The sequence below is a fragment of the Balaenoptera musculus genome, chromosome 3 (genome assembly GCF_009873245.2).
Source record: "Balaenoptera musculus isolate JJ_BM4_2016_0621 chromosome 3, mBalMus1.pri.v3, whole genome shotgun sequence".
NCBI classification, from domain to species: Eukaryota; Metazoa; Chordata; class Mammalia; order Artiodactyla; family Balaenopteridae; genus Balaenoptera; species Balaenoptera musculus.
Window position 1 is genome coordinate 48,065,991 of NC_045787.1, and position 25,029 is coordinate 48,091,019.

Consider the following 25,029-nt stretch of genomic DNA (forward strand, 5'->3'; position numbering starts at 1 on the left):
AAGGAACTTTTCCCCACCTGACATCTTGATGATGTGTAGGCTATTTTACACATTTTAGCCTTCATATTTTATCAGAATTTGAAATAAAAGAAGAAACTACTATAGTTTCATTTCCAAACATAAACATCAAATAGTATGATTAAAAAGAATAGGTAAAATGTAACATGAAAGTAGAAATTAAAAATAAGAGCCAAAGAATAGAGAAAAACAGAGAGGAATGGAATATAAATTATAATTAGACTAATAAATATAAATCATATGTGCACACAGCATAACTAGATACTTGGATGGGTTACAGCGTTGAATCAGAGCTCTCTGTCTATGAAAGAAAAACTTGATCACTTAAGTTAGGGATTTTCAAAATTGTTGACATTTTGGGCCATGTAATTCTTTCTTGTGAGGGACTGTTTAGAGCATTGTAGGAAGCTTAATAGCATCTTTAGCCTCAACCCACTAGATGCTAGTTTTAACAACCAGAGTTTCCAGACATTGCCAGATGTCCCCTAGGGGGCAGAATTGCCCATGGTTGAGAACATTTGAATTAAATTATTCACAGGGCTGAAAATAAATACAGATCTGTTGTATGGTCAGCTCTTCCTGATAGTAGGACCAGACAATAATTTTTTATCGCAGTCTTACTAGGAACTCATGGATATAATGAACAATGTTCAATATACTTTAAAATAGATAAATTTATTAATTTTAGGACTTCTTTTTTACTATCAGTATTTAATATTTGCTGATGATAGCATGCCTTAGGAAATTTAGTAAAAGTTGTCCTTGGCATGATGGAGGCATGGAAAACAGTATGAAGTGACCTAATTGCTTATTTGCTTATATCAGTTAATCTAGAAATAGCTTTTAAAATATAAGAAGAGATGGGTACTATGGTTTTTATTTTTAGGTTTTTTTTAAATTTTTTAAAATAAATTTATTTATTTTTGGCTGTGTTGGGTCTTCGTTGCTGCATGCAGGCTTTCTCTAGTTGCGGCGAGCGGGGGCTACTCTTCATTGCGGTGCGTGGGCTTCTCATTGCGGTGGTTTCTCTTGTTGCAGAGCACGGGCTCTAGGCACGCGGGCTTCAGTAGTTGTGGCACGCGGGCTCAGTAGTTGTGGCTTCTGGGCTCTAAAGTGCAGGCTCAGTAGTTGTGGCGCACAGGCTTAGTTGCTCTGCGGCACGTGGGATCTTCCCGAACCAGGCCTCGAACCTGTGTCCCCTGCATTGGCAGGCAGATTCTTAACCACTGCGCCACCAGGGAAGTCCTGGTACTATGGTTTTTAAAATCAATCTTTCTTAAATATTGTCTCCTTCATCATAGATCTTGATAAAATTTTAGATGGCAGTGATTTAGAAATTATATTCACTGACATACCTGGAATGTAGCCATTCTAAGTTCTCACTTAAATGTAGACCCTCTGCCTTATTTATCACGGTGGTTGCCAAAACGGTGGTTGCCAAAACGGTGGTTGCCAAACAGTCTGCTATTCCTTGTTGGTTTGTTAAACAGTGTGCACAAGTTTAGACTTGACTGGACTTGCTCCTTGAGGAGAAAAGGACATGTGAATTGTTCATAAGAATAACTTTATCCAATGTAATGGCCTGCCCCTTTATCCTGAGATTTTGTCTTACTTCTGTTGTGAAAAATATTTAGGTGACAGCCTTTATTATTTCTTTTTATGCCTTCCGTTAGCATGGTAACAAGTTGGTTAGTTTCTGTCCCCTCTACATTCTCATTTTAAACTAATATGTTAAATCCCTAAAGTATAGAAAATAATGCCTTTAAAACACATTTTGAGCTTTGAGTGGGATTGTCATTTTCTTGTGAAAGTGTATGGGTAATTCTCACCTGAATAGAATATCTTCTCACTTTGCTAGGATGTGAGTTAGGTAAGAACCCAGGGCCTACGCTTTTGCCAGGAAACATTTTTTAATCTGTCCTGTTGCAAGTGAATACGATTTCTAAAACAGTAGCAATACAGAATGAAAGATTTTAGATATACATGATATTTTGGGGTCATGTTTTGATCTGTATAATTATATACATCTGTAATCTGTGTTCTATTTTATCATTATTGTATGTGATAAGACATGTAAAATAACACTGCATAAACATTTGATCATTTTCAATTTTAACAAGTTTTCTGCTTTGCACTTGAAAAAGAATAATTAAAAACAATATCCTTTTCCTATACTATTCTGGTAATAACATTTTAAAGAAGATTTTTTATGTGTAGGTTTTTCATAGAGGAGTGGATTTGAAGAACAAAGCCCAAGAATTGAGAATATCTAAACACAATATAATTTTCGGAGTATAACAGGGACTCTTTTCGTACGTAGGGTAGCATGTTCAGTGCCAGCACAATAGACACTCAGTAAATGCTTACTGAGTGAACCCATTTAAGCAGAGATCAAAATATGATGGTAAAATGATTCAGTTGCATGTCGTTTGCCATGCTGGTACTAGAAATTTAGTTTGAAATGCAAGGTTGGATCACGTAGTTATTTTCTGAAAGGAAAGAAAAGGGAACTTAGTATTTTCTAAGTTGTTTTAACTACTGGGAGGTATATGGGAAAGCATTAAGTTACAGGTTAATGCCAGTTTTTAGATAGATATTTATATACTAGCCATCTGAATAGCATTCAGAAAAGATTTGTAAAGAAGGGCATGTAACTTAGCTTTAAATAAGTCACTTCATTTAAACTGATTTTGAACAATGAATTAATTTGTTCTTTTTAAAAAAATTATTATTTTGCCAGAACTAAGTTCAGAAAGTCTCAGAACCTGCTTTAAGATCATCAATGGTTATATCTTTTTATCATCAACAGAATTTTTACAGGTATGTTGTAGGTTTTGCATTGTAAAAATTTATATAGTTATTATTTTGATTGTTTCTTATTTGAAATCAGGAATCTTATTTTGAAACCTTTTCAAAATTTAATAGATTGATTTATTACTTTAAGGCGGGAAAAACGTCATAAGCATTGCCTACTGTGGGGCAGATGTGATGTAGTTTCATGAATTATTTAACATAGAAAATATGCTCTACATGTAAATATATCCTTATATTTCTACAAAAATTAGAATAGCAATAAACTGTATTTTTATTTCTTAAACATTTCCTGAAGAGTTCTAATTGAAATTTTATATGCTTAGAGCTTTAGTATCTAATTCTCAAATAGATTATAATGAGTCCCCAATTTAATTTTATACCTTTTTTGATATTGCAGATATGTTCATGTGTATATTTTGACTTTTCATTGAATTTCAGACATATGCAGTAGGTCTATGTCAGTCCTTTTGTGAACTGCTAAACGAAATTACTACAGAAGGTCAAGTTCAAGTGTTAAAGGTACTGTCATCTTTCTAATGAATATTGTTGTAAATTTTCCATTTGTATTTTGTGAAATTGGACCTTCATTTGGGTTTAGATGATGGGCAAGAAGGGGAAGAGTAATTCTAGACAGAATATTTTCTTTTAGCTGTATTAAATTGGTCTAATACCTCTGGACCAGGGGTGTCAAATTTGATTGTGCATATAGATCACCTGAGGATGTTATTAAAATGCAGATTCCACATTTCTAACTAACTTTCTGCTGATGGGACCCCACTCAAAGTTCCCCCTCATCCTGAGATTTCACTTTCTGTAGCAAGGCTTTAAAAACTTTTATAAATTATCCAAAGCCTGGTAACATCTGATACTTCTCACCTCTCCAGTTTGTTAGCCTGCTTTTGGGACACAATATTCCCACTATAATTTGGTACTTTTAATTTGGATCGGCTCTCGAAGTTAGAGTACCAAGTTTGTATGGACTGTGTATAACTAACAACCAATGTTGAATCATTATATTGTATACCTGAAACTAATATAGTATTATATGTCAATTATACCTCAATTAAAAAAAAAACTTACAAACAAAAAAAGAACCCATGGGCTCTGAGTTAATCTTTATGTATTATATCTTTATAGAATCACTATATATTATCTTTATATATTGTATATAATTGTGTATAAGTAGGAACCAACAGTCTCTGAGTTGTATGTTTATATATCTATATATTAAAGATAAAGGAGTATCAAATGTATATATTTAAATATAAATGTATATATAAATATATCTTTACATGTATGTGTCACACACACATATTTTGTATGGATTTTGTGAGAAGGTGTACTTGTTAAAAGCATCTCTTTTTTTTTTTTTTTTTTTTTAAAGCATCTCTTTTTTGTTTCTAATTTCTTAGCTATGTTTTAAGTCAGATATGAGAGCTGGTTAGGTGAAGTGTTACTATAACTTAACCAAGTAGCATTTTTTTGTGTGAAAACTATGGCATTGCTTTAGATCCTAAAAACAATTTGATTTCCTCCCAGTGAAATGAAAAAGTGTTTGCCCAAAGAGGTTCATTGTAAGAAATGTGTTAACCACAATAATCATAGCAACAACCCATAGTACATTTTGGGGGACTAAGTGGGTATAAGTTTGTGCAGGTGGTAAAGTCTTTCATAATTACCAGTAAGAGTAATCATCAGTTGGCACTTATTCAAGCATTACACTATTTTATGTGCTGTTCTTCGGACATTATACACATGTATGCACATATAAAGCTCCAGATATCTGTGTTAATATGCATGTTAATTTGATTTTCAAATTGGTTGCATTTACTATCATTACTGATTATTCAGTCATTCACCATATAGGTCAGGGGTCAGCAAACTTTTTCTGTAAAGGACCAGCTAGTAAATGTTTTAGGTTTTGTGGGCCATACAGTCTTTGTCTCAACTATTTATATGTTTTGTTGTGGATTGAAAGCAGGCATAGATGGTATGTAAATTAATGACTGTGGCTGTATCCAAAAATGCTTTATTTACAGAATCATATAGTTGTTCGGATTTGGCCCAAGGGCATTGTTTGCCAACCCCTGTTACTGGTATTCAGTGCGTTCTGGTAGGCATACGTGATAGAAAAACCACAGTTTCTGCTCTTGAGTAATTCATTCTTCTGGGGGAAGGAGGCAGGTAAACAGTCAGCCCATATTTAGTGTGTTATGTTGTTTTGGATTAGAGGTATCTCAGATTACCTGGTGAACTTTTTGAAAATTTGGGTAGGACATAAGATGTTAGTATTTCTTTTTAAAAAGTTCCCTAGGTGATTTTCATGAGCACTTTCTAGTGTGAGCCATTGCTGTCCATTGGCTTTATGTTACTTTGGGAGTATAGATGTGGTCATCTAACCCAGCATTTTGCAGAGAACATTTTTCAGGGAGAAAGAATTGAGATGGGACCTGGGTCTTAAATGTTTGGTAGGGTTAGGGTTACCAGATAAAACAGTACTTTTATTTGCTAATTCTGGCAATCCTAGTAGGGTGAATTAGATTAATACAGTGTTAAATACTGCAGAGAAGTGAACAAAAATAACACAGAGAATACTGTGAGAATTGTCTGTTGAGGGTGGGGATAATGGTGTTATTTAAAACCTTTAGTGTCTATAAATTGGAGGGGTTCATATAACAGATTAGTGAAGTGTTAAATTATAAAGTGATGAGAAAATGATTATATTATTAAGAACTATATTTGTTTCCTAGGGCTACCATAACAAAGTATCACAACCTGGGTGGCTTAAACAACAGGAACTAATTTATAATATTTATAGTGATTATCTCTCTCACAGAGTTCTGGAAACTACAAGTCTGAAATCAAGATGTTGGCAGGGCCATACTCTCTCTGAAGACTCTAGGGGAGAATCTGTTCCATGCCTTTCTCTTAGCTTCTGGTGGTGGCCAGCAATTTCTGGCTTCCTTGGCTTATACATGCGTCACTCCAGTCTCTGCCTCGATTGTCACATGACGTTCTCCTTGTATCTTTGTCTTCTCTTCTTATAAGGGCACCAGTCATAATGGATTAAGGGCCTACCATAATAACTTCATCTTAACTTAATTGTATCTACAAAGATTCTATTTCCACATAAGGTCACATTCACAGGTACTTGGGATTAGGACTTCAGCATATCTTTTGCAGGGGGCAGGGCACAAGTCAATCCATAACAAGAATTTACTGTTAAAAAATAAAAAGATAGCTTTTGTGTGTGGAGAGGCAGTGAGGAAAATCTGATCTGAGTAGATTTTGTAGGTGAAAGTGACCCAATAGAAAGGAAGATGGCGCCAGAATGATACAGGAGATTGGGATTTTGAGTCTAGAGCGTATGTAGAAGGGGCAAGAGTTTGTTTTTTAAGAGAGCTGGCAAGACTGGTAGTGATTGAAGCTGTAGATAAAATGTTAGGTGAAGAGAGTAAGAAACTGGCATATGACCTTGGTGTTTCCAGATAAAAAGACAAGATTGTCAGAGCTGCCTGATGCCTGTCAGTATGAGGCAGAGGAACATTACAGGATGATTAGTACATCTGCACTTATTGAGGAGGGAGAGGGGACTGAGTAGTATTCATCTCAGTATTCATTTTTTTTTTTTTTTTTAAATGTATATATTTTTTCAAGTATTTTTTTTTTTTTTTTTTTTTTTTTACCATTCTATAGCTACTTTATTTATTTATTTTATTTATTTTTGGCTGTGTTGGGTCTTTGGTTCGTGCGAGGGCTTTCTCCAGTTGCGGCAAGCGGGGGCCACTCTTCATCGCGGTGCGGGGACCGCTCTTCATCGCGGTGCGCGGGCCTTTCACTATCGCGGCCCCTCCCGTTGCGGGGCACAGGCTCCAGACGCGCAGGCTCAGTAGTTGTGGCTCACGGGCCCAGCCACTCCGTGGCATGTGGGATCTTCCCAGACCAGGGCTCGAACCCGTGTCCCCTGCATTAGCAGGCAGATTCTCAACCACTGCGCCACCAGGGAAGCCCCTCAGTATTCATTTTTAAATGAACTCTATCTTACAGATGTTTAGGTTAGGTTGATATTTAAGAATGATTCAGTTATATTAGGATGTGTTAGACTTTGGAAGGGAAATCTTGTAAAGGCTTTTTTTTTTTTTTTTTTTTTTTTTTTAAAGATTTATTTATTGATTGATTGATTGCTATGTTGGGTCTTCGTTTCTGTGCGAGGGCTCTCTCCAGTTGCGGCAAGCGGGGGCCACTCCTCATCGCGGTGCGCGGGCCTCTCACCATCGCGGCCTCTCTTGTTGCGGAGCACAGGCTCCAGACGCGCAGGCTCAGTAATTGTGGCTCACGGGCCCAGCCGCTCCGCGGCATGCGGGATCCTCCCAGACCAGGGCTCGAACCCGTGTCCCCTGCATTGGCAGGCAGACTCTCAACCACTGCACCACCAGGGAAGCCCTTGTAAAGGCTTTTAACAAGAGTTGAAATAAAAAGTTCTTTGGTAAATTCTGATTTTTCCCAGAAAGATTATTTATCAAACATATTACATTTTTCACACTCTCTGATTTGCTGTTTTATATTTGAAATCACAATGGAAACTTAAATCCAAAATATTGTTATAAACTAAGAAGTAGGTAAATATAGAGTGAAAATACAGCAGAGCTCTCTGGTTTTAATTTCATAGGTTCTTCAGTTTCTTTTTTAGAGTAGGGGGTAAAGGATGGGAATGTATGCCCTTGTTACTGAGAAGCTTGTGGGCTCTGAAGGAGTAATAACAGGAATCTGTGTGTGTGGCTTGTCAAGACCCCAGATACTGGAGGCCTAGTCTACCGCCATGTGTCTATCAATCCTCACCTGTACTGATTTCAAAGTATTCTAGCTCCAAAGCTTACAAGCAAGTAACGTTAGACATGTTGTTTGCTAAACTGTTTTTGTGAATTTTTATTGCATTTATGCCCTTACCAAACTGATATAGTGGCAATATATAATTATGTTGAGGAACTTCCATCTGTCTTACAGAATCTCAGCTTCATCTTTTGCCTTGGTGATAATTTCTTCTCTGAAAGTAGGGATATAAGGAATTGATACTTTGGACTTAATTCTGTTTGAGGAATAACTGATTGGCAATGTGGGAGTGATAGAAATTTGAGAGAAAATTGTCATGTCATTTTGATGTTGCCTTTGTAGATTTTTCAATGTGTGTGTGTTTTATCTTTTTCTCCTTTACTAGACTGTAAGCTTTTCCATGATCCTAAGTTTAGTAAATAATAACTGCATTTGGAATGTTATTCTCTCCTTGACCTGTGCCTTGGTTTTGTACACCCAGCTCTGTTACTTATACATTCTTGAGTACATTTTGGACTTAAATTCTCTTATTTATTATATAAGGTGTTGTACTATTATGATTTTTAATAATCTGTAACTATATATTATCTGAAATCCCTGTGACAAATTATAATCTATAAATTCTAAGTGATGAAAAAAGGTTGTTTCTTATGTTTATAAACACCTACCAGAAAAAATTTGAATTGAAAGTGCTTATTTCCTCCTGCTTTTCTGCAATATTATTAGTAAAGTAATTATTGAAAGACAACTTTTTCTGAGTCATATGGAATGGGATTGTGAAATTTATTTGAAAAATGAGGCAAGTTTTTAGGATATGTCCTAAGGAGAATATTTATTTTCTTTTACTATTTGTTTTAAATTATATTCTTACAAAATAATTAGACCTAGTGTAACTTAGCAGGTGACTTAAGCAAAACTGCTAGGGTTAGAATATTAACCCTGCTACTTCACAGCTGTGTGAGGTGAACCAGTTAATCTCTGTTCCTCGCTTTCCATCTGTAAAATGGGGATAAAAATGTTACGTACTTCCTCAGGTTGTGGTGAGGATTACATGGCCTTATATGTATAAAGCACTTGTAACATTGCCTAACATGTAATCAGCTAATACAAGTGTTGGCTATTTTAATCTAATTATATAGTTGTCTAATTATTTAATCTCCCTTTGGGGGAAAACAGGCCACCAGGGAACTCTTCCTTTGACCATCTCTTGTAAATAAATGTTTATTTCAAATAATACATTAGTTAAATTTTTTATAACTTAAGTAGATGATTTGCACAGCGATAGAGTTTTACTCTTTTTCCAGAATCATGTTATCTCAGCTGGCTTTTTAAAAATAATTGTTTTAAATTCTTTCTTTCTTTTCAAAATAACATGCTCTTCTAAAAATTTTATTATGGAAAATTCCAAATGTATATAATGTACAACACTACCCTTACAATTTTACTAGAAAGAAGTCTATTTGCTTCTCCTTTTTCCTTGAACTGAGAGAAGGTAATGTCATTATTTGTCCCCCAGTTGTGCCTAATATTTTTTGATTGAATGATTCAGCACAAATCAGTTACCATCCAAATATACATTGAAATATTTGTAACATTTAACATGCGTTACACATTAAACCAGTTTCTCTCTAAGTATGCTAGCCAGGGGGTCATAAATAGGATATAAATACTTGAATTATATAACATGTGTTTAAGACTGTATTTTTATATAACATTGCTGTAGCTAAACCTCTGTATTTGATTTGAAATCCCAGAAACTGAATTTTATTGTTTATTAAATGGATGTTAAATACTAGAAATATACTAATTATCATGAATAAATTATTTGTGTTTTTTTTATATAAAAGAATATTTTAGGATAATGGTACTTTTATGCTTGTACTTGAAAGCTGAGAGAACTCTCAACATTTTTGGCATTTTCCTATTCTCAGAGTTCCAATAAAGTTATAATAGTTTTTAATATTGGCTCATTTTTTTTCCATTTTTTAATACCTCTCAGATACTGTTTCTTAATATAGTATGCAGTATAACATTTTTAATATATTTTTGACTAAGTGTCACTGTTATACTAATTTCTGACAGTATCTGGAAGCAACTTCTTTGTTCTTTGAAGCAGAAAATTACAATGTTATGAAAATTGGATAGAGAGATAAGTATGCCTGCCTTCAGAGCAAAAATAGGCTTTATTGTGCTCTGTGACTCGGAACAAGTTATCTAGATGAATACAATTATATTCTAAAAATACTCAAATTTAACATTTTTTTTTAATTTGAAATTTATCCATACGTATACATACCAATTTGAGTTTACAAATCATCTTTTTTATCATGGTCTTATTAAGCAGTAGTGAGCCATGTTGGTTTTATTCACTGTGATAAGCCTTATTTAAGATGGCACGCATATTTTTAAGGTATAATTTATTCTGTAATAATTATAGCTAATACTAGCATTTACTATATGATACACATTTCTAAGCACATAGCATAGAGTTCATTTAATCCTCACATAAACCTGTGACAGTGGTACTGTTCTTTTCCCCATTTTTACAGATGAGAAATTAAATCACAAAGCGATAAATACCTTGTCCAAGGTCACACAACTAGTAAGTATTGGAGCCATGTTATAAACATAGGCATTCTGACTTAAGCATCCGTGGTCTTAACCACTTTGTATGCAATGTAAGCCTAAATCAAAAAAATTGTTTGAGTGTAAGGCACAAACTAAAAGCCTACATTTTTCACAGGGATTATATTATAAAAACATAGTCTGTTTCTAAACTATTTCAGGTATATTCAGAAAGGGGGTGGAATGAAAGTAAAGTTAAGAAGTTCTATTTGTAATAGCAAAATGCTGATAAAAATAATTAGTAATAGGTGATTGGATGATAGGCGGTACTGCAACTTATTCAGCCACACAGAGGAGTACTGTGCAGCCTTAGAAAGGAATGAAGATGACCTCTGTATACAGTTTTAGAGTTAAGCAAGGAACAGTGTCTAGAGTTTTCTTGTATTTAAAGAGTGCAGCATAGATAACAATGGAAAAATAAACCAAATTAAGAAAAGTAGTTATGTAGGGGAAAGAGGGACAGAGAATGCAAGCTAGATCTTTCAGGATGTATGTTTTGTACTTTAGGGTTTGAAGCCATAGAGATGTTTCACATGATTTAAAATAATAAAGTAAAAGCAGTTCTAAACATAAAAGAAAGGAAACATTTGAATCTAACTATTATTATGTTGGTGGCATAAGTCATCTGAGAATATTTCAAGTAACATAGTATTTTACATGTACCTCCCTGGTGAGATATAACATTAGAACAAAAAGAAACATAAGGAAATTATAAATTGCTTTCAGTATTGTTATTGTTATCAGTAATATCGGTATTATTATTTTGAAACCCATATGTACATATGTGGACATTTTTGTACATAGCAGTTAGAAGCAAATAAGTTAAGGTTATTAGAATCTGGGATTTTTCAATATAAGGGAAGAAGGATGGAACTATTAAAGAAGTTATATAAAATGCTATAGTCTTAAATTGAATTTGGTGAATTATTGGTATGTACTTCTCAGGAAGAGAAAAATAAATTTCCTAAATCTGTGTAAGCAAAGACCTAGAAGCAGTGTCAATCCAGTGGCAATGAGCACCTCAGAACCTAGATTATGGTCTGTAAATACTGTGTCCTGCTGGTTGACTCCAGAGCTCGGGCAAGAGAGACACAACATAAACTGGGGACCTCTCCTTGTGCCGGAAGGAAGAGAAGGTGGGATTTTGTCAAAAGGATGCAAGAGTCAACTTGAAGGAGCTCCCACTGCCTAATAATGGGACAGTTTGAGCATCAAAACAAAACTAAACTAAGTGGATTAAAACATATCAAACATGTTAAAATCCCTGAGAACATAATGATTCCCCCCAAGAAGAGTAAGTTATGATATAAATTCTCTCAATATCTGTAAATTACCTTTTAATAAACTACCTGTTATTGCTTTAGTTGTCTTTAGTGTTATTTCCTTCTTAGACATGTTTGGCCATCTGGCTATACGTGCATTTCACTTAAAATATACAAAATTGTTTACTACCACTGAAATCATTAGATGCATTTTTCAAAATCTTGTTTAGAAGTGAAAGCAGTGCTGCTGATCAAAATGTTTGGTAGGATTCTGATCATTATGAAGGAACCTTCTTCATTATGGAAATAGTCATAATTTGAACTCTGACTTTTAGGTCCCAACTGCAATACCTTCCCTAGAAAGTGGACTGTATAGAGTGTTATGTGTGTGGAAATAAGACCATTCCATACAGATTTTCCCACAGGTTTCTCAAGTTCACCATGTCTAAAGTGAAGCCTCACTATTATTAATGGCATCACGATTGTACCCATTGACCAAACGTGAAAACTAGGAGTAATCCCAGACTTCTTCACCTTTGGTCAGCTGTTCAATTGGTTTTTTATATCTGATCAGCTCTGCTTTCTGATTTTCTCTTGATTCTGATCCACAGTCCTTGCCTCCAAGTCTGATAGTGGCATTTTCCTGCATAATTTTTCAGAACGGATCTCATCGTTTCTATGGTTCCTAACCTTTTTGAATACAAAGACTCCATTTTAGTTCTGAAATAAGTGAACCCTTTACACACTGTACCTTTATATAGAGAGAAAATGCATAATGACAGCTGGATTGTATTGAATGGTACGTTTCAGTGAATTTACATTTTAAAAGTCAGAATCTTAAGTATGTGATTACTTTTCCTTTTCTGCACAAACTTCTGTAATCTTTGGAGTTAATAATTTTTTTAGTGTTATTTTTTAAGTGCACTGAGTTCTCTGCCACTTGTCTCTGTTCAATATGTTCAGACACATTGACCCATAAGGATTTTATTACTTTAATTTTCTTGAAGAAGTCTCTTTCAGAGCCATGCTGACTCCCCCACCTTGCTCCCCCTCCCCAAGCTTGTAGCTTCTTTTTCTTTTTCCTAGTGTTCTGAAATTTTACAGTGACGTACCTTGATTTAGGGATTTTTAAATTAATAGTACCAGGCACTCCTGGGCCCTTTTAGTCTGGAAAGTCTCTCTTTTAGACCCTTTAAAGAAAATACACTGTCTTCTCCTGGGGTGGGGGAAGGTCAGTTGCCCAAATATGCAGATTAGGGAATATCTGGCAATCTGTTTCTTAAGTAGACTTCCAACCTGTCTTATTTTTAGCTTTACCTTTACCCTGCTTTCCAAAGATGTATGGCTCTGCTAATTCTTGTGGTTTTTGGTGGGGAGAGGTAGGGAGAAGATACATCTGATGTGCAGCGAGTTGCTCTCAGCTTTCTCTATTGCAACCTTAGATTTCAGGTTTCTCTCATCTGATAAGTCAGTTACCTCTTGAATTTCTTCTTTGGACCTTCCAATATTCATCTCTCATTCCTTTTAAAATTATTCCCCCTCCCTTTAAAATCTTTTTATATAAGTTTAGTGGGGTTTTAGGAGGGAATGAAGTTATAGTGTGTCTAACAATCAGCAGATGGCCTTACTTTCTATTCGTAGATAAAATGTCTGGTGACATCTGCCTCTGGGTAGCTTATCTACACCTTCCCCCTCTTTATTCCAAATCTAATTTTTTGACAAAGTAAACCTTATTGAGGTCAGATTTAATCATGTTCTGAATCTCATCATCTCCTGTTGCTTTTAATCAGGAACTGTGATATCTTTTATCCTGTATTTCTTATTAGATAGCATAGTGTTCGGCCCACAGTAAAAGTTTTTGTATTTTTAGACTTTTCTTTGCACATTCCTTTTACTTCTTGCACAAAATTAGAGGATGTTGTCATTCATTGTACTGTTTGCTTACCTTGAGAATGTTTTGCAATGCACGAGGTGTATTTGATTGTTGCTGTGTTGGGAGCATGCCATTGGCACATAATGAACAGAGATCAGAGATGCTAAAAACCCCTTGATAAGTGGAATAGTCCTGCACAGTAAACACTTGTCCCACTCAGAATGCCAACAGTCAGTCTTGAGAAACATTGCTGGATGTTTTAAGGGAAACCTGGCTCTGCCTTGAGACTGGTACTTGCCCACAACCCTCTCAAATGGTGTCTGCTTTCATTCTTACCCCGCAAGCAGTGGGGCTAGAAGTATGGACATTTCTTGTTGGTCCTCACTGCTGCTTTCTGACCACTGCCTTCCTCACTCCGCCCCCCGCCCCAAACCCTGGAACGAACAAACAAACAAATCCCACCCCAGTTTGAATTTCATGCTACCTGTCTTTGTTACAGAGGGAGCCCATCTCACTCAGATAAAAGTAATTTATGTTTCAAATTTTCATCTGTAACAATCAATGTGCATGGTTAATAATCTGTATGATTGTATTATAAATAAAATAAGATTATTTCTCGTTTAGTAAATATGTAGTATATATGCAACATGCCCTTTTCCATCCAATTTATGGATAAATTTAAATGTAGACTTATTTTTGGATAGTGAGTATAGTTGTTACTGATTTCCCTTTTCACTATTAAAATACTTTTGAAGTGCCTTTTATTGCCTCAGTAAGACAATAAACATTAAACATTATAAAACATTAAACAGACATTAACATTTTATAAGGGTTGTTTATTTAAAATGCAAAGATAAGAAGTACATTAACAACATATCTGTTATCAAAATGGGATTAATTATAATTCTATGTAAGATGTATAACTGTGTCTAAGTATTACATACTTAAAATCGAATTGTAATTTTTAATGGATTATCTTATAAAAGTGTGTCTAGAATATTGAATACTTCATGTACTTGTATATATGTGATATTCAATACATTGTTTTCTTTACCTGTGTTTTGCATAAAGCAGTGACTTGCATTATTAAGCATTACCAATGTGTCATTTTGGTTTTTAGGTTGTGGAAAATGCCCTTAAAGTGAACCCAGTATTAAGCCCGCAAATGTTTCAACCAATTCTACCCTGTGTTTTCAGAGGTATTATAGAAGGGGAGGTAAGATTTTTCTTAAGCTTCTAAAGTTAGTATTGGATTCTAGGGTTCTATTTTAATTATTTTCCTTATTCATTGGAAAATTATTTCTTCTTCACATATATAATCCATATAAATATGTACATAATACATATATATTACTTTGTATGACGTATATATTTAGTTAGAACTCAGGCAATATTGGTGTTCATTCTAAAGAAGCAGTGCAAAGAAGAATATTGTTATTTCATATCCCTGTTGATTGTTACTTTGTCAATGATTGTTTATAATTGTTTATACTTGTACCATAACACAGTTTTACATATGCTGTATTTTAATTGTACAGAGGTATCCTGTAGTGATGTCAACGTATCTCGGCGTTATGGGTCGAGTCCTGCTACAAAACACTAGTTTCTTTTCCTCACTACTTAATGAGATGGCACATAAATTTAATCAGGAGGTAAGAATCAATTTACTTAAATTGAAGGAGGTCTTTATCCAAATAAAGATTGGAAATAATTTCGTGAAATAATGAGTCTATAAAAGTCTTGTAGTATTTAAACTTTATTTATTTATTTCCCTGAATTAAATTTTATTATGTTCAAGAATACGAAATGAAATAGTACATAGTTGAGTCATTCATGGAATTACTTTCAACAAACAGATGATTTTGAAATAAATATTTTTGTTATTTTAAATCTTTAATAAGTTGTATTGATACTATAATTTGGGAGAAGGAGAAAGAAACCTGTGAATGGCAGTTGAAACTTAAATTTTGTTCTCTCTCAAAATAGGCAATTTTATTCTGCTTAGCCATAGGATAGAATTTTGATTTGTTATGGTTGCAGTTTTTGTTAACTCATACATAAAATGAAACAGGAATACTTTACATATAATCATGTACTACCTTTGTTTCATTTCCTTAATGAACTTGTTCTTAATGCCATGCAATGAGTTTCTGTCATCATTATTGTGGGAAATGACTTTTTCTGCAGAAGCTTATTAAAAATATACTGTAACTGAAACCAACCACCTGAGTAAGTATGGAATAGGTTATTAAGTGAGTTGGTTACTTGAGACTACATACATTATATTAAAATATGGTTTTTATGTCTTAAGTCATTAACCTGTTAAGATTTATAAAATGTAGAAGGTGGAATGTACTTGACTGATCTCTAGAATGGAGGGGCAGTTTGTGATATCTTTTGGTTTGTGGCTGAAATAAGTATTACCATTTCCACTTTTAACGAAAATCCAGAGTAAGGAAGTGCAAACTATAGAATGTATATAGTTTTTCCAGAATTAGACTAACCTAATTAGAGAATCTAGACTTTATTTTGATGAATAGGCAGGACAGATTTTTCATTAGCTTCATTAAATTTAACTGTGATGGAATAATGTTAAAAGTTTAAAGAGTTTATTCACTTGAGTTCAGCAAAATCTGTTGAGTGGTTTTAATAGTAACAATATATTTAACAATATAAATTTTATGTATTATTTTAATTCCTCACAACAACCCAATGGATAATAATATTTTTATTTCCATCTCACATCTGAGAAATCTGAGGCTTGGAGAGATTTAGTGACTTGGTCAACTTTGCAAAGCTAGTAAGTGATGGAATGATTTGCAGACCCCAGCAACCTCACTTCAGAGCTGATATCTCAGCTACCACATTCTGCTGCCTCCTATACATCCTGCAGTAGGCACTTCTCCGCTAGACACTGGAGACACCTGGTTTGACAAGCCGATAGTATTCTTTTAAGGGAGAGAGTACTTAAACAGGCAATTTTGTAATAGTATTATAAATACTATGTTAGAGTTTTGTCCATCGTGCTGTGGGAAGAGAAAGAAAAGCTGTCTACTCTGTTAAATTTTTTTGTCCAATTTTTTTTCTTGTGATAAAATACACATAGCATAAAATTTACTATCTTACCTATTTTTAAGTGTGCAGGTCAGTGGTACTAAACATATTCACAGTGTACAATCATCACCACCATGCTTCTCCATAACTCTTTCAGACTTGTAAAACTTGAACCTCTATATCCATTAAAGAATAACTCCCCATTACCCTCTCCCTGTAGCCGCTGGAAACACCATTTTACTTTCTATGTCTGTGATTTTACTCTAAGTACCTCATATAAGTGGAATCATACTGTATTTGTCTTTTTGTGACTAACATATCACTTAGCATAATATCCTGAAAGTTCATCGTGTTGTAGGATATGTCAGAATTTCCTTCCTTTTTAAGGCTGAATAATATTCCATGGTATATATTTATCACACTCTACTTATCCATTCATCAGTCAGTGTACACTTGAGTTGCTTCCACATTTTAGCTACAGTGAATAAAGCTGCTATGAACATGGGTACTCAGATATCTATTTGTGACCCGCTTTCAATTCTTTTGGGTATATATCGAGAAGGGAATTGCTGGATCATGTTGTAATTCTATTTTTAAGTTTTTGAGGAACCACCATACTATTTTCCACATAGCTCCACCACTTTAAATTCCCATCCACAGTGCACAGGGTTCCAGTTTCTCCATATCCTTTCCTTGTTTTTGTTTTTGATAGTGTCCACTTTAATGGGTGTGAGGTCATATTGTAATTTTGATTTGCATTTCCCTAATGATTAGTGGTGTTGAGCGTGTTTTCATGTGTTCGTTACCCATTTGTGTATCTTATTTGGAGAAATGTCTAAGTCTTTTGCCCATTTTTGAATCCGTTTTTCTGTTGTTGAGTTTTAGGGTTAATTATGTATTCTGTATGTTAATCTCTTATCAGATATATGATTTATAAATATTTTCACCAGTTTTGTGGGTTGCCATTTTACTATGTTGATAGTATCTTTTGATGCACAAAATTTTTTAATTTTCAAGAAGTTGAATATGTCTTACTTTTTTCCTTTTATTGCTTATGCCTTTGGTGCCATATCCAAGAAAACACTGCCAAATTCAGTGCAGTGAAGCTTTTGTACTATTTTTTTGTTTAAGAGTTTTATAGTTTTAGGTCTTACCTTTAGTTCTTTGACCCCCCCTTTTTTTTTTCCAATTGAAGTATATAGTTGGTTTACAATATTATATTAGTTTCAGGTGTACAGCATATTGATTCATTGTTTTTTACAGATTATACTCCATTAAATGTTATTATTAAGATAATGGTTATAATGCCCTGTGCTGTACAGTATGTCCTTGTTATTTATCTCTTTGACCCATTTTAAGTTGAATTTTGTATATGGTATGAGATGCGGGTCCAGCTTCATTCTTTTGCATGTGGTTATTCAATTTTTACAGTGCCATTTGTTGAAAAGAGTGTCCTTTCCCCATTGAATGATCTTGGCACTCTTGTCAAAAGTCATTTGACCATATATGCAAGGGTTTATTTCTGGGCTCTGTATTCTGTTCCATTGGTCTATATGTCTATCTTTGTATGATTATCACATAATTTTGATTACTAAAGCTTTGTAAGGCATGTTGAAATCCAAAAGTGTGAATGCTCTGGCTTTTTTTCATATTTTTGGAGATGGTTTTGTCTATTCAGGGTCCCTTGAGATTCTGTATGAATTTTAGGATGGGTTTTTCTATTTCTGCAAAAAGTGTCATTGGGATTTCGACAGAGATTGCATTGAAACTGTAGATTGCTTTGAGTAGTATTGACATCTTAATATTAAGTCTTGCAATCCATGAACAGGGGATGTATTTCCATTTATTTATGTCTTAATAAGGAGTGTTTTATATTTTTCATTATACAAGTCTTTCACCTCCTTGGTTAAATTAATTCCTAAGCATTTTATTCTTTTTGATGGTAGTAAAATGGAATTGTTTTTGTAATTTCTTTTTTAGATTGTTCATTGCTCATGTATAGAAGTGCAACTGATTTTTGTTGACTTTGTATTCTGCTGCTTTGCTGAATTCATATATTCTAACAGTTTTTTTTGAGGAATCTTTGGGACTTTCTACATATAAGAACATATGATCTGCAAACAGATAATTTTGTTTCTTCCTTCCCAGTTTTGATGCATTTTATTTCTTTTGCTTGCCAAATTGTTCTGGCTAGAACTTCCAGTACTGTGTTAAATAGAAGTGGTGAAATTTGGCATCCTTGTTTTGTTCCTGATATTAAAGGATGAGATCTTCTCAGTCTTTTGTCATTCAGTCTGATGTTCATCATGGGTTTTCATATATGGCGTTTATTATGTTGAGATATTTTCTCCCTATTCCTAATTTATTCACTGTTTTTATCATGAAAGGGTATTGAATTTTGTTAGATGCTTTTTCTATATTTATCGAGATGATCATGGGTTTTTTATCCTTTATTCTGTTAATGTGGTGTGTTATCTTGATTGATTTTCATATGTTGAATCATCCTTCCATTCCTGGAATAAATCTCATTTGGTTATGGTGTATAATCTTTTTAATATGTTGCTGAATTCTGTTTACTAGTACTTTGTTGAAGATTTTGGTATTAGTGTTTGTAAGAGACACTGATCTGTAGCTTTTCTTTTTTGTATTATCTTTGTTGGGCTTTATTACCAGGAAATGCTGACCTCATAGAATGAGTTAGGATGTGTTCCCTCCTCTTTGATTTTTAAAATTGAAATTTTAAAAATATTGTAATAAGTCCCTGCTAACTACAAAATAGTATAATAACCTTGATAAATGCTGTAAATAATTAATAGTATAAATTTTACTATGAAGCAGTTTATCATTTTTTTTTTTTGATGTGGACCATTTTTAAAGTCTTTATTGAATTTGTTAAAATACTGCTTCTGTTTTATGTTTTGGTTTTTTGGCCACGAGGCATGTGGGATCTTAGCTTCCTGACCAGGGATGAACCCACACCCCCTGCATTGGAAGGCGAAGTCTTAACCACTGGACCACCAGGGAAGTCCCTATCATTTCTGTTTTGTAAATAAATCTTTTGAATGTTCAGGAGTACAATGAAGAAATTATGTTAATAATAAATTGCAGTGTAGAACATCTTCTGATATGTTGAAGAATTTAGAACAATCTGGAACCTCTTGAAACTGTAGGACTCGGTGCAAAGTAAAAGTAATCTTTATTTCTGGAATGAAAAATATTTTTATTATTTCAGCAAAATATAGTGATTTGTTATTGCTTAATGATATAAACTTTAGATGCAAAGGTGTTTAAGAATTGTATCATTAGAAGTTGAAGGTTCTAAATACATTTCATCAGAATGTCAGTCATGTTCTATTAATGTTTCTGGCAAAGTAAAGAATTTTTGCAGCAGTCAGTGAGGAAAAAAATTAAGGGAACATCATGAATTTATGTTAGATAATAAAGTGATCAAAATAATAAAGTTTTTCCACTGTCAAAGTGAAAAAAAACATTTGGAAAAGTACCATCAGCATTTAAAAAATTCTATCAACTATGCAGTTTTAATACAGTATCTTAAGACATGAAATATTTAATAGAAATTTCAAAAAATTAATATTTATGGGACTATCATTATATTCTAAATTTGTTTTTCACCTGCTAGCTAACATGTATTTACTGAAATGAGAAAACGGCTTTTTGAAATATTTATATAGATTACTTAAAATGAGAAATTCATGACTTTGAAGATATTTAATGATGTTTATTGAACTCATATAACTAGATGAAAGAATATTTGAAATAATAAACTTGATGTTTAAGAAAAATATTTCAGTAAGAAATATTTAACTGAAAACCTCATTGCCAGTGTCTCTATAGGGAGAAGGTGTATATAGTGTCAGTCAAAACTAAAAAAAACTTTTCCACATATTTGGTTCTAAGTCACTAAATTTAATCATATGCAATGAGGGATGTAAATCAAACAAATCAGAAAGCTTTTCTTAATAAATTTCATGTTTACTATCGTATTGAATAAACATCAGAGAAACATAAATAATATACCTGAAAATCAGGAATTGAATGATGAAATTGGAAGAATATTAACCCTGCAGTTTTACTTTTTCTTTTCATTTCTCCCTCATATGTACTAATGCTATTAAGCAAATGTTGATAGTTTTCTTGCAATATATGAAAACTGAGATGTTCAAAACTACTCTTTGATGTAGTCAAATCCTAAAGATGTGTCAGCATTTCCACAAATAGTTTTGGGCACATCACCAGATCATTTCTTCAAAGTAGTACTTGACACAAAAAAATTAACTCGGAATGAATCATTGATCAAAAAAGCTAAAACTATAAAAGCTTCCAGAAGAAAACATAGGAAAAAGATACCAATTTATTTTATACACATGCACATGAAACAGTAATTCCTAAATCATTTGCTGATATTTAAAAATTGTAAATATGATTCTTTATTTGATGCTGCTGACACTAGCTGAATAATGCTCTAGTTTGAGTCAAGATTTTACATAAAAAGATGACATCAAATATTTTCAACAATTTCCTCCCTAAGTATTAGTCACTAGGCAACCTGTAGTCTCAAAAAGTAGTAATTTGTCTTAATGTTCCTAGTCGTGAATCACCTCTCATCTTCTATTAAACTAACTGCAGTTCTATTCAGAGCTTTTCTAGCCCTTCTAGATGCTGTTTGGGATATTTAGAGATATTTAGACTTCATCCAAAAGTCATATTTGTTTATCCAAAAGTCATATTAATTGGTTTAATTTTATTTCATTTTCAATGAGCTAAGCTTTACAACCATCATTAGCCAAGTTTAGGATACAGTAAATGAAAGAACCTAAAGATTCAATATATTTTTCATTTGTCATCAGAAAGGGGGGCGGTCACATAATTGCACAATTTTTCTTATAATTAATACTTTGTTTTGGTTGAATGATAGTTCACATTTCTTAATTTTCATGTCTTTCACTTTCATAATTTTTTCTTTTGTATGGTCAATTACAAAAAAGTGATTGAACGTATCTATCACAAATCTCTCAGCTTTAATATCCAAAATATTTGCAGTAGAATGAGCAGAATTCTAACAGATTTGATATTTCAGTACTTCCATTCATTATGATACTGGGAGCCCTACCAGTGCAACAAGGCAAAAAAAAGACAAATAAAAGCATACAGATTGGGAAGGAATAAGTAAAACTGACTCACTTTGTAAACAACATGATTGTATATTACAATCTCCAGTAAAACTACTACTAAGTTTACTAAGGTCATGGGTTACTTGGTCAATATATAAAAAACAATTTTATTTCTCTTCACTACCAGTGAACAACTGGAAACTGAAATTCTCAAAACACGATTTATAATAACATTCAAACCTAGAAATATTTAGGATACACTTAACAAAAGGTGTGTAAGACAGGTACAGTAAAAACTACTAAACATTGCTGAGAACATTAAAAAAATCTCAATAAATGTATATGTATGCTCATGGATTAGATGATTCATTATTGCTAAGATAAAAATTTTCCCTAAAAATTATTATTATTTTTTTTTGGTAGAAATTGGCAGGCTAATTCTAAAATTTATATAGAAATATAATGGACCTAGAATAGCCAAACCTACTTTAAACAAGAACAAAGTTGAAGAATATATAATACTATCCTATTTCAAGACCTATTATAAACCTATACTAACCAAGAAAGGGGGATAGCATGAAAATAAACATTTAGGTCAATGAAACAGAATTGAGTTGGAAAATAGGTGCACACGTTAATGGTCGGTTTATTTTTGACAGATGTACCAAGGAAATTTAATGCAAAAAAGACAAGTCTTTTATTTGTTTATTTTATTTTATTTATTTATTTTTTTGGCTGCGTCGGGTCTTAGTTGCGGCACGCGGGGTCTTCTTTGAGGCCGCTTGCGGGATCTTTCATCGTGGTGCGGGCTTCTCTCTAGTTGTGGTGTGTGGGTTTTCTCTCTCTAGTTGTGGCACGTGGGCTCTGTAGTTGAGGCACGCGGGCTCTCGTTGAGGTGCGCGGGCTCTCGTTGAGGCGCGCAAGCTCAGTAGTTGTGGTGCGCGGGCTTAGTTGCCTCATGGCATGTGGGATCTTAGTTCCCTGACCGGGGATCGAACCCGAGTCCCCTGCATTGAAAGGCAGATTCTTTACCACTGGACCACCGGGGAAGTCCAGAAAAAGACAAGTCTTTTAGATGAATCAAGCTAGATTAACCTATAACATGCAAACATATATGTGTATACATATGTATTTATTTATGTATATATGTGTGTAACTACATACGTGTTTTATATTTGTATAACATAAACCTCATTGGAGGGCACAGTAACTTCCTCTTGGTTTTAGGTGACACACTCATTCACACATTCCTTGAAATTCTTCCCTTCTTTAGGTTCCAGGACACTGTAAGTTAATTTCCCATTGATTTCCTTCTTGGTCTCATGGGTTTCACTTCCTAGTAAACGATAAGCATTTTCTAAGACTTAATCACTGACTCTGCTTATCTCCAGCCACAGTCACTCCTTTAAGGGAGGCCAACTCTGACCTTTTCCTTACCATCCAGTCCCAGTATCTTTACACCAAGGTCTTCTGTCTTCTTTGAGCACTCAATGTCCTCTGACATTTCTTCTTTTGTGTGTCCATTATGCTTAATGTATATTTCTCTCTCATTTATTCAAAAGTTTTCTCATCTTTTATTGTAGAACAGCTCTCCCACCTCCATCCTTTTTTCCTGTGGCCTTAGTTTATTTAAGGGCCTGGGCCAGTTATCCCAAAGAACTTTGAGCCCTGTCCTGGTATCATTTAACTTATTCCTTCATCCCCTGTATTTTTGTAAGCCATGTTAAATCCATCTTCTTTTCACCTCCATTGCTGCTGCCACAGCCCAAGTGCTTTTCTCGTGACTGGAATATTACCATAACCTCTAATATTGGGCTTCCTCCAGTACCTCTTCTACAGGTCAGCTGAGTGGTCTTGCAGATTGAATTACAGAATTGCTTACTTGCTTGTCTTCTCCATTTGACTGTGAACTCCAAGGTCACAAAGCTAGGAGATGGTAGAGTTGGGGAAATGTACCATATTTCTCTTTTCATGGCTTCATCTGTATATAGGGGTACGTACCTCAGTTGGTGATGAAAGTTCTGGAGGCTTGGAAGTCCAAGATCAGGGTGCCAGCGTGGTTGAATTCTGCCATTTCCTGCATTGTAGCCTGCTGACCTTTCACTGAGTCCTCATGTGGTGGAAAGGCAGAAATTATTAAAATGGTTTGATAACGATTTGTGCTACATAGCTTGATAGACAGTGTTAAAATACCAATTTGTATAAAAAATAAAGATTATATTAAAAATTTTTAATTTATAGTTACTTTTTGATTTTTAAATATTTTAATTTTCATTTTACCTCAAGTGATTGTTAGTAGCAGCATGATTTGAATCTGGAAATGAGTCACCTAGCATAGTATGTATTTGCATGAATGGAGAAGATCTGAAAACATAGCTTTACTTGTTATTAGACCTTAAAGGAAATTTGCCTCTGTGCTGTCCTGTGCTTAACACCATCTTTCTACCCAAAATAATATGCTTTGCTAATCCAGGGCAGACTAACAGTTCTTTAGGTGCTGTTCATTTAAGAGTCATCATGTGATCGATCAGCTATACTCCAATATAAAATCAAAATTAAATTTAAAAATAAATAAATAAATAAAAGTCATGTGGAAAATTTTCTGAAATGTCCTGTTTCCCTGTTATCGCAAATGTCTTAGGTTTACTTTTAAAAAAATACATGAGAGTAGACCACCACCTCCATTGGGTTAAACATCAAAATATACAGAAATAATGACCTGTGGCTGGTGCTGGTACTACGTCAACCCTTTGACAATATGAAGGATTAAAGAGAGATGTTATAGGTTCAGACTTATTTCTCTCACTGTATTTAGAGCACTGGCTTTTCATGGAACACTTCTTTTTTCACTTTTCGATGTGAAGAAAAAATGTTTTTCACAAAGAATTTGACCAAAAATTGTCAAGCCATCATGTTTGAGTCTAGAGACTACGGGAATGAAAGAGAATGAAATATTATTGTAGTTCAAATGGCTACTTTTGACTGTGAGCACAGTTTTAAAGAACATCAGAATTAAATAGGACTAGGAAAATGAGTTCCAGTAAATCCAGATAGCTTTGAAGCAAGCAAGGATTTTGCAGAAAGGTTTGCCTCTTCTAAACACTTGAAAACAGTTGTCAGATAGTAGAGAAAACCAAGTTAATTAAGAGTGATTTAATATCTTTAGGAAAGAAGTTGGGTTCATTGCAGAAGTCACCATTAGAACAGTTCCACCTCTAAGCATTTGCTAGTCAGAGTCTTTCAGAGTCATTTTTTATATTGAATGAAGAAAACTTTTTAGACTGATAACGTAATTTAGAATTTAGAGCCTTAGGGTATTGAAGAATGGTACTTTTGCTGTAGGGAAATTTGCTAGAAAATGACAGCATTTGTAGGCCCTTTTTCTCTTTAGGCTTCCTCTTTCTTCTGAGGGACAGCATCT

The 25,029-nt window shown here is 33.9% G+C and overlaps 1 protein-coding gene across 3 annotated transcripts in view; it reads left to right on the forward strand.

The window, feature by feature from the left end:
• The window catches only part of IPO11 (importin 11), a 203,517-nt gene that overhangs the window by 102,254 nt on the left and 76,234 nt on the right, over window positions 1-25,029 (forward strand). For all 3 annotated transcript variants that reach the window (XR_005019404.1, XM_036848210.1, XM_036848211.1), the window contains 4 exons: window positions 2,759-2,838; window positions 3,271-3,351; window positions 14,543-14,638; window positions 14,961-15,074. Coding sequence is in view for 2 of the 3 variants with exons in the window: in XM_036848210.1 (XP_036704105.1) it covers window positions 2,759-2,838; window positions 3,271-3,351; window positions 14,543-14,638; window positions 14,961-15,074 (371 nt within the window). In the remaining variant the exon portion in view is untranslated. The remainder of the gene's footprint in view (window positions 1-2,758; window positions 2,839-3,270; window positions 3,352-14,542; window positions 14,639-14,960; window positions 15,075-25,029) is intronic.